The sequence below is a fragment of the Leucoraja erinacea genome, chromosome 34 (assembly GCF_028641065.1).
Source record: "Leucoraja erinacea ecotype New England chromosome 34, Leri_hhj_1, whole genome shotgun sequence".
Classification (NCBI taxonomy): Eukaryota; Metazoa; Chordata; class Chondrichthyes; order Rajiformes; family Rajidae; genus Leucoraja; species Leucoraja erinaceus.
In genome coordinates this window covers 4142851-4157785 of record NC_073410.1, presented here as the reverse complement: position 1 = coordinate 4157785, position 14935 = coordinate 4142851, and the positions used below count along the sequence as shown (strand labels likewise).

Genomic DNA, 14935 nt, shown 5'->3' with positions numbered 1-14935 from the left:
GGGTATCATCCATTTTGCCTTCCTGTCGAGATTTGAGGAGGAATGTTTGTGAAGCAGAGTTTTGTGGAATGTGGCCATCCAGACTCAGCAAATAATTGAAGGCAGCTCTGATAGCAGTTTACAAGAACATTACTGCGACATGTGTTATACATATGTCGTTGTGCATTCACAGTGTGGGTAATTTATCATTTCATCAAGTTTTTTCTCAGATTATTTCAATGCTATATTGGACACCGAAAATAGGACAGAGGAAACAGAGTAAATAAGCTCAGATGGTCATTGTGGTTTTTTATGGATTATAATCAATCACACTTGTAAACGAACACCTTCACCATCTCCCAAACTAATAATGCAGCTACGCATTGTAAGATTCATTACCGCGATTAAATAGTCGACCATTGTCTGCCAGCCAATATTTATTTTTGCATCAGTAATTTGGGAAGGATTTCATACATCATGCGCCCATATGTCCAGTATCAGATTGTGTAAAGCAGCCAGATAGAGGCAGGGGGAGCAAACTGCACTCAAACGGATGGGAACCGTAATGTAACTTGAAATGAGAGAGACTTTAATTTACGATAATGTTGCCAGGACCCGTGGGCCCGGGAGAGGTTTGACAGGTGAGGACTTTATTCCTTGGAGCACTGGAGACTTTAAGAGGTGAGTTTATAGAAACTTGCAAAATAATAAGGGGAATAGCTTAGTTTAATTTTAGTTTAGATTTACAGCACGGAAACAGTCCCTTCGGCCCATCGGGCCCGTGCCGACCAGCAATCCCCACACATTAATACTATCCTACACCCACTGGGGACAAGATTACATTTACCAAGCCGATTAACTTACAAACCTGTACGTCTTTGGAGTGTGGGAGGAAACCAAAAATCTCGGAGAAAACCCACGTGGGTCACAGCGAGAACGTACAAACTCCATACAGACAGCACCCGTAGTCAGGATTGAACCCGGGTCTCCGGCGCTGCATTCACTTCAAGGAGCAACTCAATCGCTGTGCCACCGTCATCGCCCTAATAGATAGGATGAATGTATAGTCTTTTACCCAGAGCAGGGGAATCAAAAACCAAGGGGCATAGGTTTAAGATGAGGGGGGGATGATTTAATAGGAACCTGGGTGCAACATAGAGAGCGGTGGGTGGATGGAACAAGTTGCTAGAGGGGGTAGTTGAGGCGGGTACCAAAACGACATTTAAAAGACATTTGGATGGGTACATGGACAGGAAAGGTTTTGAGGGATTTGGACAAATGCAGGCAGATGAGGCTAGTGTAGATGGGGCATCTTGGCATGGACAAGTTGGGCTGAAGGACCTATTTCCATGCTCTGTGACTCTAACTGAGAGATGAACTTCACTCAAGTAAACATAGGAATTGTGAAAATTGGTTCTACAGTTTAAACATTCTTTTTCAATGAAGTAACATCAATAAAATGTTGAAGGATAGCTGAGAAGATGGTTACAGATGCCCCAAATGTTGAAGTTGACCCAGTTGTTCTATTGATGAAAACACCAAGGTTTGGCTGATGAGGCTGGAGATCTTTGGGTCAAAGAGGATTGGGATAATGGTATGTTAAGACACCTTCTGCACCCTAGCAACTCTAATTCTCCAAGAATGTATCTCCTGTACTTACAGTATTTCCTACAACGGTTAAGTTGTCAGGTTTTCGCCAATCCTACTGCAGATTTATTTTGCCATTGGATGGTCAGTTCTTTGTCAATTGTAATCCCACAGATACTCGCAGAGAGATAGGGCAACAAGAGTTTTTTTTATCAGATTCCTCTCTGAACTAAGTTTATTACTGATGATACGTAGAGATCATTGGTTAGGATCTACATCGGGCCTTGTGACATGGGCAGCTCAGTGGCGCAGCGGCAGGGTTGTTGCCTTACAGCACTTATAGCGCCAGAGACATGGGCTCGATCCCGACTCTGGATGTTGTCTGTATGGAGTTTGTATGACCGTGTGGGTTTTCTCCGAGATCTTCGTTTTCCTCCCACACTCCATTGACGTGCAGGTTTGTAGATTAATTGGCTTGGTTTATGCGTGTGTGTTGGATAGTGCTAATGTGCGGGGATTGATGGTTAGTGCGGACTCATTCGGTCGAAGGGCCTGTTTCTATGCTCTATCTCTAAACTAAACGAAACATGCCCTGTAAGATAGACAAGAAATGCTGGAGTAACTCAGCGGGACAGACAGCATCTCCAGAGAGAAGGAATGGGTGCCTCCACCTGCCTCAGAGGGCAGTGGAGGCAAGTTCTCTGGATGATTTCAAGAGAGAGCTAGATAGGGCTCTTAAAAATAGCGGAGTCATGGGGAGAAGTCAGGAACGAGGTACTGATTGGGGATGATCAGCCATGGTGGTGCTGGCTCAAAGGGCCAAATGGCCTACTCCTGCACCTATTGTCTATTGTCTATTGTGACGTTTCGGGTCGACCCAAAATGTCACCCATTCCTTCTCTCCAGAGATTCTGCCTGTCCCGCGGAGTTACTCCAGCATTTTGTGTCTATCTTTGGTTTAAACCGGCATCTGCAGTTCCTTCGTAAACATGCTCGTCTCCAGATGGTACAGAATGCAGCTGTACGTCTTTTAACTGGCACACGTAAACATGAGCACATTTCGCACATTTTAGCCTCACTCCACTGGTTGCCTATTCAGTTTAGGATCCATTTTTAAATTCTTTTATTTGCTTTTAAATCCCTAAATGGTCTTGCCCCGCCCTACCTACCTGAGCTTCTACACCCTTATACACCCGCCCGCTCTCTCAGGTCAGATAATCAGCTGCTCCTGAGTGGGCCTAAAACTAAGCGGAAGCTCAGAGGGGACCGTGCCTTTGCTGTGTCGGCACCCAAATTATGTAATGACCTGCCTCTCCACATTAAACAGGCCTCTTCTCTGTCTGTTTTTAAATCACTTCTTAAAACCCATCTCTTCTCCGTGGCCTTTGACACCCAGTACGATGTCGACTTTATTTATTTGATTTAATTTCTTATTTTGATTGCTTTATTGCGTGGTTATAATTTTTACTCATGTTTTATGTCTTTTAATTTATTGTTGTATTTCATATGTAATTTTTGCGCTTTATGTGAGCTGTTATGTTATGTTCTGTTATGTTGTCTGTTTATGATGTCTTGTTTATTCTTCTGTACAGCACTTTGGTCAACATTGGTTGTCTTAAAGTGCTTAACAAATAAAGTTGGATTGGATTGGATGCTCTATAATGTGACCCCCATCAAGTGCAGTGATGGGGGTTAGTATGGTCATAAGATTGACAGCGGTCCACTCTCCTGATCATCATCCTCCATATGTGGAGATCGACCTTTCTTTCCATCGTGTCCATGTTGAGTCAACCTCTTGGTGCATCTGACTGCAGAAACAATAGTGACATTACCAATAACTATTAGATGGTATTAGCAAAGTCATTCATGCCTGCTTGGATGCTGATTATTGGATGTATAATTCAATAGCAGTTGAGTACTGCAGAACAGAAGGGAGAAAGAAACTATATCATTAATTACCAATGAAAGAGCCTTGCTCAGTTTCAATGATCGTCTTGTAGGCGGCTTCAAATAAGGCACAAAAAATGATACAATGTACACTGATGGCACACCATTAACAAGCTAGTTATCCATTATTCCCCAATTAATCCCAAAACAATCACTCTCAAGGGTTTCTTTTATTTAAAAAAAAGACTATTTAATAGAAATAAGACAAATTATTAAGTGTTTTACAAGTTTCCGGAACCTCACCCTCTCAACCACGTTGTTCTCTGTCTACAATCTCCTCCGGTTCTTTGCAAGCCTAAAGTTTGACTGTTCTGAAGCAACACTTCCTTTCATAAAGCAAACTGTCCCTTGAATTCCTATTTTAAATTGGCTTTTCTTTTTATTGCCCCTTTGAACTTGAGGTTTATCAGGTGTATGTAAAAGCTGTAAAATATGATTTGTTATTGAATCTAAGCCACACTGCCTGGTGTGGTCTCCCTCTCTGTCTCTCTCTGTCTCTCCCTCTCTCTCTCTCTCTCTGTCTCTGTCTATCAGTCTCTGTGTATCTCTGCCTCTGTCTCTGTCTGTGTCTGTCTCTCTCTGTCTCTCTGACTGATTATGTGTCTCTCTCTGTCTCTGTGTCTCTGTCTCTGTCTCTCTCTCTCTCTCTGTATCGTTCTCGCTCTCTTTCTATCACTCTCTCATTCCCTATCTCTCTCTCATTCTCTCTCTCCTCTCTCCCTCTCTCTCTCTCTCTCTCTCTCTCTCTCCCTCTCTGTAAACCCAATGCTTTGGGTAAAGAAAAATATGAACCAATTTCAAAGCGCAGGAGTTCAGAAATTTCAGCTGACTTTTACTGTCACTAGCTCGAGCACCTTTATCCCCGGGCAAACTACAGCAGCTGGAATTTATTTCCCACTGCCAGACAGTCCGGCTGCCTTGCAATACATTCAGAAATTCACTTTCTTTAATATTCCAAGCCATTATTCGAGGTGACAGCTGCTGGCTCGTTGCTGTACAGAGCACCTCAAGTAGCAAGAGTTATCAGAAAAATGAGTGTCCCGTCATTGCGAGCTTACAATGTAGAATGACTGAGGTTATCCTAAGGCCTCCGAGTCCCAACATCCCTGACAGAACCGCTGGTAACATAAAACTTGACTACAGTTTGTAATGTTGGCTGGGGAAAGCTAGGCGGAGGAGCAGCAGAGGATGCTGCAAGTGATAGGCAATGATGTCAGATTCAGTTAGGAGTGCAGACAGTGTTCGAATATGGTTGGCACTAATATGGTACCAGTATCTTTCTCCTCATCTCTGTTTTCTGTCACGACTCACAATTCTGGGGCTGTCTCTACAACTGACAGTGTCTTTTCAGATCAGGTTATTGCCAGCACAGAGTGCACTTTGCACATCATCACTCAACTGTTTTGTTTGAAGCCTCGTCTTTTGTCATTAATGCACTTGATATCTATTTAAAACTGACGGAGAATATGTGATCTGTTTTCCTGTCTCGAGATCATTGACAATATTAATACCACATGTCCTTGCTTCATTTTCTAAGCGCTGACACCTAACTGCAGTCTCTTGCATTCATCAAGTGTCTCTTTCACCAGCATGTCTGTTAGCAGTCCTGCTTCTAATCCATCAGCAACACCACCAGATAGCAATCACAAACTGTTAACATAAGCTACAAAAACATATCCTTAGCAAGTCAGTTCATTTATTTTGGTTTGGTGGCGAGGGTGAGGTGGATGAGATGAGTGCCAGGTTCGAGGAAGGAAGGCATGCTAAGCCTGGCGTGCAAAAGGGCAAATACCAGAAGTGTTTCTGGAAAGGATTTCTGCGATTAGCCTGAAGACGTCGAGCATTGAACCTTGTCCCGATAATCCCGGAGTTATGATTTTTGCGACCCATTGCAACCGAGCAAGTCCTGAGCTACCGAGGTTATCAATAGAGTGTTTAGAAACATAGAAAATAGGTGCAGGAGTAGGCCATTCGGCCCTTTGAGCCTGCACTGCCATTCAATATGATCATGGCTGATCATCCAACTCAGTATCCTGTACCTGCCTTCTCTCCATACCCCCTGATCCCTTTAGCCACAAGGGCCATATCTAACCCTCTTAAATATAGCCAATGAACTGGCCTCAACTACCTTCTGTGGCAGAGAATTCCACAGATTCACCACTCTCTGTGTAAAAAATGATTTTCTCATCTCGGTCCTAAAAGACTTCCCTCTTATCCTTAAACTGTGACCCCTAGTTCTGGACTTTCCCCAACATCGGGAATAATCTTCCTGCATCTAGCCTGTCCAACCCCTTAAGAATTTTGTAAGTTTCTATAAGATCCCCCCTCAATCTTCTGAATTCTAGCGTGTACAAGCTGAGTCTATCCAGTCTTTCTTCATATGAAAGTCCTGCCATCCCAGGAATCAGTCTGGTGAACCTTCTCTGTACTCCCTCTATGGCAAGAATGTATTTCCTCAGATTAGGAGACCAAAACTGTACGCAATACTCCAGGTGTGGTCTCACCAAGACCATGTACAACTGCAGTAGAACCTCCCTGCTCTTATGCTCAAATCCTTTTGCTATGAATGTTAACATACCATTTGCTTTCTTTACTGCCTGCTGCACCTGCATTCCTACTTCCAATGACTGGTGTACCATGACACCCAGGTCTCGTTGCATCTCCACCTTTTCCTAATTGGCCATCATTCAGATAATAGTCTACTTTCCTGTTTTTACCACCAAAGTGGATAACCTCACATTTATCCACATTATACTGCATCTGCCATGCATTTGCCCACTCACCCAACCTATCCAAGTCACCTTGCATCCTCCTAGCATCCTCCTTACAGCTAACACTGCCCCCCAGCTTCGTGTCAGCCGCAAATTTGGAGATGTTGCATTCAATTCCCTCATCCAGATCATTAATATATATTGTAAATAGCTGGGGTCCCAGCACTGAGCCTTGCAGTACCCCACTAGTCACTGCCTGCCATTCTGGAAAGGACCCATTTACTCCTACTCTTTGCAGTTTGCCATTTCTGGAGTTGAGTTCCATGCCTGGTTGACCTCTTGGGCCAGAGTGTAAGTGGCAAGCAGACCATCATTAGCCTGGTTTGCTGCAGTGCCCTGATCATTGTTACCGCACCGTTGTATCATTTTTCTCTCTCTTTCCCAACTACATCTTGGTGCTCTGGAAGAAGTGAGAAAAAGGTGTAGCATAAAAATGGCGCTAAAATTGCAATGTACCATATTGCGGGGATCTTGCCTTCACTGAGAAACCCAGCATTTATTGACCATCCCTAATAGAGTGGCTCCTTGGGCAATTTTTGTGTCAACGGCATTTTTTCGCGGATAAGAAATCATATTAAGGTTTTGCAAATAGAACAAAGATATGTGGCAGTTTAATGAGCCAGTCAAATGACAATAAATCGGATGCATAGAATTAATCAATAATTTAATATTTAACATTTTGGGTGTCAGGACAAGCGAGAAATAAATTTAATCTTTTGGACAGTTGACACATCATCCTTGCACGTTGGCTCTGTCTCGCTGAGATAAACGCGATAGTGCCATACATCTCCTGAGTCATTATTTTCCTACATGTAATCTTTTCAAGGATTCTGTTTCCCTCCTTGACACTGTTCAATCATCATTTCTCTCCACGAGCCTGTCAATTCCTTCTGGAGATCATTGTGAGTGATGTTCTTCTCCTGAGATCAGTCCTCCCTGACATCTGGGGAGGAAAATGATAGACTGATTTCGCGTGCGGCTTAAAGACTAAAATGGATCCGTGATGGAAAAAAAAAGTCGACCAAATTAAATTACACAAAGCTTGCCAATTTATTACAAGAGAGATACAGCTTAACTATTTGAAGAGCGTTATTTTTCCTTTGCGTTCGTAGGTAATGGCCTTTGTCCTCAGCTAGGTTGTGCATGAAAAAAGAATGAAAGAAACTAAATCTATTTCAAGGTGCATGAAAGGTATTTAATGGAACTTTTTAGCTTTAAGTGTTGAGATATAGCACGGAAACAGACCCTTTGGCCCAATGAGTCTGTGCCAACCAGCAATCCCCGCACACTAATACTATCCTGCACACACTAGAGACAAGTTGAAGACTTGTGCAGGATAGTGTTAGTCTCCAAGTGACTGAGGTTGGGTCTCGACGCAAAACGTCTATTCCTTTTTCTCCAGTGCCGCCTGACCCGACTCTTGACTCTTGCCTTGACTCTTGAGTTACTCCTGCTCTCTGTGTCTATCATAGGGACAGTTTGCAATTTTACCAAGCAAACCTGCACGTCTCTCAGTGTGGGAGGAAATACTCGTGGATGTCTCGTAGCGGCTCGTACGAGTAAGAAGTAACAATTTTTTTCATCACAACTATTTTTTTACTCGTGGACATTTTTTGCAGGATGTCCCGAGTACCTACCGTTAGCATTACGAGCCACTAGGAGACATCCACAAACTCCTATGGACCCACTACGGACATTTTCCGAGTTCGAATCAGGGTAAAACTCGGGAGAACTCTTGAATTACCTCGTACAGTGGGACGGGGCTTAATTGGACTATATGCAACAAAAGCTTTCACTGTACCTCGGTACATGTGACAATAAACTAAACCAAAATAAAACAACTTAACTAATCTAAGGGGAGTTAATGGCGAATGTGGGGAGAATTAAGCCTCCACCAACATCACGACCCAGGTGTGGAACATGCTAACTCCATATCAACAGTAGCAGAGGTCAGGATTGGTGTGAGTGGGTGTTTGATAGGGCCAAATGGCCTACATCTGTGCTGTTTCACCCAATGAATCTCAATGGTTCTAGATCTAGTGCTGCTATCTTGCGCTCAGATATGGGTGAGAGTTGGCTACAGACACCTCAATTTTTTCAATACCTGTCCCTCTAATTGTTTAGCTCAGCGGGACAGGCAGCATCCCTGGAGAGAAGCAATGTGTGACGTTTCGGGTCGAGACGTCCGACTGATGTCAGGGGAGTGGTCGGGTCGGAGATAAAAATGTAGTCAGAGTGAGGCCCAGTGCAAATTGGAGGAACAGCACCTCATATTTTGCTCACACCCCAGCAGTATGAACATTGACCACTAAGTTCAAGTAGCCCTTGCTCTCCCCTCCCTCTTCATCCTCTCCCCATCCCAGTTCTCCGACCATTCTTACTGTCTCCGACTACATTTTATCTCTGTACTGCCCAGTCCCCTGACATCAGTCTGAAGAAGGGTCTCGACCCGAAACGTCACCCATTCCTTCTCTCCAGAGGTGCTGCCTGTCCCGCTGAGTTACTCCAGCTTTTTGTGTCTATCTTCGATTTAAACCAACATCTCCACTTTTTTCCTACCCCTCTCATAGTTTATCTCTATATCTAGTGAACACAATCAGCCTCTGCGTAATAAATTTAAATTTCAACACATTCGTACTATGGATTGGAGCTGGATACCGGAATGTACTATGTATTTTAGTGTTCAAAGTTTAAAGGCTTCAGAGATAACTTCCACTGCAACAGTGCAGATGGAAGCCAAATATATGCTGAGGGAAATGTTCTAACTCTCTCGCACACTTGCCCGACCATTAGATTTTATCTGCAGGCGCTGTTCCTTGAGATAAGCTTATGTAAAGGCTTTGTGTCTTTCTACAGTCCATGGTGACAGGCCGGCTAATTGAAGTGCTTAGTGTGTCAGACAGAACAACTTTATTCCCAGTTTGGCCATCCAGCTATATAATCTGTTCTGTGAGGGTGATTTCCACCTATGGAGCAGACAAACACTTTACCACTGCAATAAGCAGACGCAAAACGCTGGAGTAACTCAGCGGGTCAGGCAGCATCTCTGGAGAAAAGGAAGAGGTGACGTTTCAGGTCATGTCCCTGCTTCAGACAATACACTGGAGGTACTCAGCAGGTCAATCAGCATCTGTGTGGGAAATGGACAGGCGGCATTTCAGGTCCGGACATTTCTTTCAGCGCAAAACGTATTCTGATGCAATTCTGGTCACCCCATTGTGCTATGAGGAGAAGACAGGAGAATGGGGTTCAGAGGGAGATAGATCAGCCATGATAGAATGGCACAGTTGACTTGATGGGCCCAATGGCCTAATACTGCTCCTATCACTCATGAACATGAACTTATGAATAATGTGGAAGCTTCTTAGATGGTGCAGAGGAGGTTTATCCGAACGCTGCTTGGATTAGAGGGTTTCTGCTGCAGGGAGAAGTTGGATAGACTTGGATTGTTTTCTCTGGAACATGTGAGGTTGAGGGGAGACTTGATAGAAGTATATGAAATTATGAGGGGCATAAATAGGATAGATATTCTGAACCTTTGTCCCGGGGTAGAGATGTTGAACACCAGAGAACATGGCCTTAAGACAAGAGGGAGACAATATAATGGAGAGTAGACAAAAATGGTGGAGAAACTCAGCGGGTGAGGCAGCATCTATGGAGCGACGTTTCGGGTCACCTATTCCTTCGCTCCATAGATGCTGCCTCACCCGCTGAGTATCTCCAGCATTTTTGCCTACCTTCGATTTTTCCAGCACCTGCAGTTCTTTCTTAAACAATATAATGGGGAAGTGAGGGCTAGTTTTTTTTTTACACAGAGATTAATGGGGTGGGGGGGGGCTGTAACGCATTGCCAGGGGTGGTGGTGGAGGCAGATATGAGAGAGGCATTTAAGAAACATTTAAATTAGGCACATGGATTTGCAGGTAATGGAGGGATATGGACCACTTGCAGGCAGATGAGATCAGTTCAGCTTTGCATGATGTTCATGGGTCGAAGAGCCCGTTCCTGTGCTGTGCAGTTCTGTGTCTTATGTTCGATATTCTTTTAATGCCTTCATCATTAACCCCAATCCCAGCATAGAAGATCAGGCATAGGTTAGTGCTATGATGAATTGTACAATGAAGTGATTGTTCTTAGAAATGGTAACATCTAAGTTTATTTCTCTTCTGTTTTTAAAGACTGTGAAGATAATTAATTCACTGTCATCTTGTTTTGCCTTTGCAGGTATCTTTGCCAAATGCCGCTATGTGTACCATGGAAAACATTCGGAGGGGAACAGGTTCATTCGGGACGACCAGCTTTGAGAACGCTTCCGTTCACTGCCCGCGTATATATATATTTTTGGGGGTAAAAAGATGACTTCTTTTTTCCAAAATAGGAAGGAGAGAGAAAAAAAAATCACAGAGAGAATACAACTTCAGCCTGCCAGTGTCTTCTGCTGACTTTGCCATGCTGTCAAGATCAAGCTTTCATTCCAGTCTGAGCAGCCATATAGAATTTGACATGATTGCCTTTAAGCAGGTCCCCTGTAACGCCATGACAGGCAGCTGTATGCCTGACAGGATGAGCCTGATGATGGATTGCCTTGTAGAACTGCTGCTCATGTGAGGCCAGAGGTCACAGCTGATGTTGAACTGAACATTCTTAACGCATCTCCACCAAGTTCCAGAAAGTCACATTAAGCCCCTGCACAACTCATTAGAATGACTTGTTGTTGAGTAATGGGAAAATTCTCTTGCATTTTATAGATGACCATGGACACGATGAAATAAATAGTCATACTAAACTGTAAATCCCTCTGACTGACCAACATTATTTCAGGGATTTTATCCTGATTTATGTTTGCCTTGTGGGTCTTATTTTGATGTTGGAAAGATTATATATCAACCCCATTAGATGAGCTTCTCTTTTTAACTTTGATCAGTGAAGGCTCACGAACAAAATTGACAACTCTGGCAGGCTGGATAGATTATACTTGTATCTCTGTGTGGTTTTGACTTTCGATTCTATGCGAAACCGGTCTATCTTCACTGTTTTTTTTTCATGCAGAAGAACATAACTGAACTGTGTGCAAAGATATATTTGCGATATTATATCTGTGCTGCATATTTAATTAAAATTTACAATTTATCCCCACTGTAAAAGGTGAACAAATATTTTGGGGCTTTTTTCTGTGTTCAATGCTGTTCAGTTGCAGTCCAATATATTTTTTTATATGAAAACAATCTAGCATTGAGATAATGCACAGCATTAATTCAGTATTTGGACTTCTACAGCAGTTATCTTTTTTAACACAGTGCAGTGTGCCATTGAATTCATATGTAATTCTGGAATGGATATGTTCCTGTTTTATATTTAGCAATGACTGAATGGTTCAGTCTGTATACTTTTCCACACAGTACACCATTGTCGTTCTCTCCCATTTAATGGAGTAACTAAATATTTGCATGCATGTTTTTCGCTAAATAGTTTTCTTGGCCTCTTGCATTTGATACAGAAGATGTTCCATGTATCTTGTTTACAGTTTACAGTGGACTCATTGACAAGTGATGACCAACATTTACTCTAAACAATATGAAATTTATGCGTATATATTTACATATACTAAGACTATTACGTTACATTGTTTTGATTTAAAAACTAACAAAGTAGGTCTCACAGCTTAATTAATCTCTTTATGTCCAATGATTGCACTAAGATAAGCTCCAGTCTTCAGCCAAAGTTATTTGCAACAATTTGTTATTGAGCTCAAATGGCTGCTTCACTTTTACCAAATAAAAGCATTAACCAAAATGTTGGATTCTTCTTGATTGTGACACAGACATTTGCTCTGCTTCAAGTCTTTAGAGTGACATGCAAGATTAACCACAGGAAAAGCATTTCAGACATGGACAGACTCTGCAATATGTGCCACCACTTTGTACACTTGCTCCCTGATTGCTGATTTTATTTTTAATGCACATTTTTCCATTTATTTCAGTGGTGTAAAAATGAAAAGATAACAGATTTATAACATTTTATTTTAGAAGTTTACTGTTGATAACCAGATTCAGAAACGGCTCCTTCCCTGCGGTTAACATGATTACCGAACAGTCCTCCTATCAGATAGGATTTTGGCCAAATCTCCCAACCTATCTCACTGTAGCTCTTGCAATTTTTTTAAATCTCTACTTTCTCAGTAAAAGTAACGCTATAATGTTGTAACACTATATTCTACACTCTGGAATTTTTCTCTGTACTATCTCTTATACTTGTGTAATACATGATTGTACTCATGCATAGTATGATTTGGCTGGATAGCATGCAAACAAAGTTTTTTCACTGTAGCGATCTATGTGCCAATAATAAACAAATTACAATTTGAGTTTAAGCACAGACCAGTCAAGATGTACCAATTATGCAAGTTTTTTACCACTCTATTTGGGCAACCAAATCCATTGACATTTTTCCTTTGATTATTAGGCTTAAGCCCCTGTCCCACAGGCGATTTTTTCGGCGACTGCAGGTGACTAGGCTGTCGGCACATGGTCGCGGGGTGACACCTGTATGGTCGTGAGTCGTCTCCTCAAGTCGCCTAAAGAGTCGTAAAATTTTTCTGGTCGCCGCTGGATTTTGAAGTGTTCAGAACATTTCGGCAACTGTGGGCTTGACGTAACCGTCTGTCTGTCGTAGGTGCTGTCATAGGTTGTTGCCAGGATGTCATAGGTTGTCGCCAGGTGACGTTGGTTGTCACCAGGTGCTGACTTTGGTGAATTCCATTGGCAATTATCTACGTCAACCGGCGACTGAATTGTCTTCAGTTGTCGCCGACAGGGTCGTTGCTTGTCGTAGCATGTCGCGGGTGGACGTAGATGTGGTCGTAGGTGGACGTCCTAATGGGATGCCGGTTGCCGGTAGCTTGCCATACCTTGACGCACTAGGAACAATGTACAATTTTAATCAAATCCAATTAACCTACAAACCTGTACATCTTTGGAGCGTGGGGAGAAACAGAGCACCTGAAGAAAAGCCATGCGGTCACAGGGAGAACGTACAAACTCCGTATGGCCAGCACCCATAGTAGGGATCAAACCCAGATCTCTGGTGCTGTAAGGCAGCAACTCTACCTTTGCACCACAGTGCCTCACTCTGACACCTGGACTTGAGATTTTTGTCTTTTTCGCCTGTGCACAGACTCTGGATTTTATCATGCCATTGCATCAGGCATAATTTGACACACAGACAACAACCTGGCTGCTCAACAACTGGGCGTGAGGTCTAACTATTCCTTTGATTTATGTTTCATTCGCAAGAAGAAGAAGATGAGCCAAAGTAAAGAAAAGAGCTCATTTCATTTCTATAGTTGTACTATCTCAACGTTTAAGAAATATTTAGACAGATTCATGGATTGGTAGAGGGATATTGCCTAAACACCTACAGGTGGGACTAGTGTAGATGTGACATGTTGGCCCGTGTAGGCAAGGTCACCATTTGTGAAATGAATTAAATTGGATAGAATTTTAATCATGTTTTTAATTGCTTTCAAATTGTATTTTAAATTAATTGAACTCGTAATTTAACATTTTTGATTCTATTTTTATACTTTAGTATTTTTAATGGTCTGATTCATATTTATTTTTTGCAAGTGTTCAAAGTTTTTTTCAACATTTTTTTAGTTGGGGCATTTTCTGTCTTCACCACATGGGGCAATGGTTCTCCTGGGAGGACCTGCACATGAAGAGCACTGTCGATGAAGATCTGGGCAGCTTGGTAGAGGGACTTGAACCTTGAAATGTACACAGGTTTAAGATTTAAGTGACTACACGGGTATCACTTCAACAGCCAGGAATGTCTGATCCAATGACCAAGGCCCTTTACATAGTGGGATGTGGGCATAGGTCTTAGATATTGGTCAACATGGATCCCAAAAGAGGTAAAAACATATTCATTGAAAGTTTAATTTAGTTTTTTATTGTTACGTGTACTGAGGTAGAGTTTTTGTTGCGTGCTTTCCAGTCAGCGAAAGGACTACACGCTCAAGCCATTCACAGTTTACCAATACAGGATAAAAGCAATGATGTTGAGTGCAAGATAAATTCCTATTAGATCCTCCAAGTGTCTCCAATGAGATAGATGATAGCTCGGTAGTGTTCTCTAGTTGGTTATAGGATGGTTCAGTTGCCTGTTTAACAGCTGGGAAGAAACTGTGTCCTGAATCTGGAGGAATTTGGCAGAGTGATCTACTGCCCAAAATTAGTTCAAGTTCAAGTGAGTTTATTGTCATGTGTCCCTGATAGGACAATGAAATTCTAGCTTTGCTTCAGCACACAGAACATAGTAGGCATTTACCACAAAACAGATCAGTGTGTCCAGATAGCATAATATAAATATATACACACATGAATAAATAAACTGATAAAGTGCAAATAACAGATAATGGGTTATTAATAATCAGAGTTTTGTCCGGGCCAGGTTTAATAGCCTGATGGTTGTGGGGAAGTAGCTATTCCTGAACCTGGACGTTGCAGTCTTCAGGCTTCTGTACCTTCTACCTGAAGGTAGCAGGGAGATGAGTGTGTGGCCAGGATGATGTGTGGGTCTTTGATGATACTGCCAGCCTTTTTTAGGCAGCGACTGCGATAAATCCCCTCGATGGAAGGAAGGTCAGAGCC

General features: G+C 42.5%; 1 protein-coding gene across 1 annotated transcript in view; it reads left to right on the top strand.

The window, feature by feature from the left end:
* The window catches only part of lrmda (leucine rich melanocyte differentiation associated), a 664257-nt gene extending 652180 nt beyond the window's left edge, over nucleotides 1–12077 (top strand). The window contains exon 7 of the mRNA XM_055661701.1: nucleotides 10509–12077. Within this exon, the coding sequence (XP_055517676.1) occupies nucleotides 10509–10588 (80 nt within the window). The 3' untranslated portion in view covers nucleotides 10589–12077. The remainder of the gene's footprint in view (nucleotides 1–10508) is intronic.
* The last annotated feature ends 2858 nt before the right edge of the window (nucleotides 12078–14935 follow it).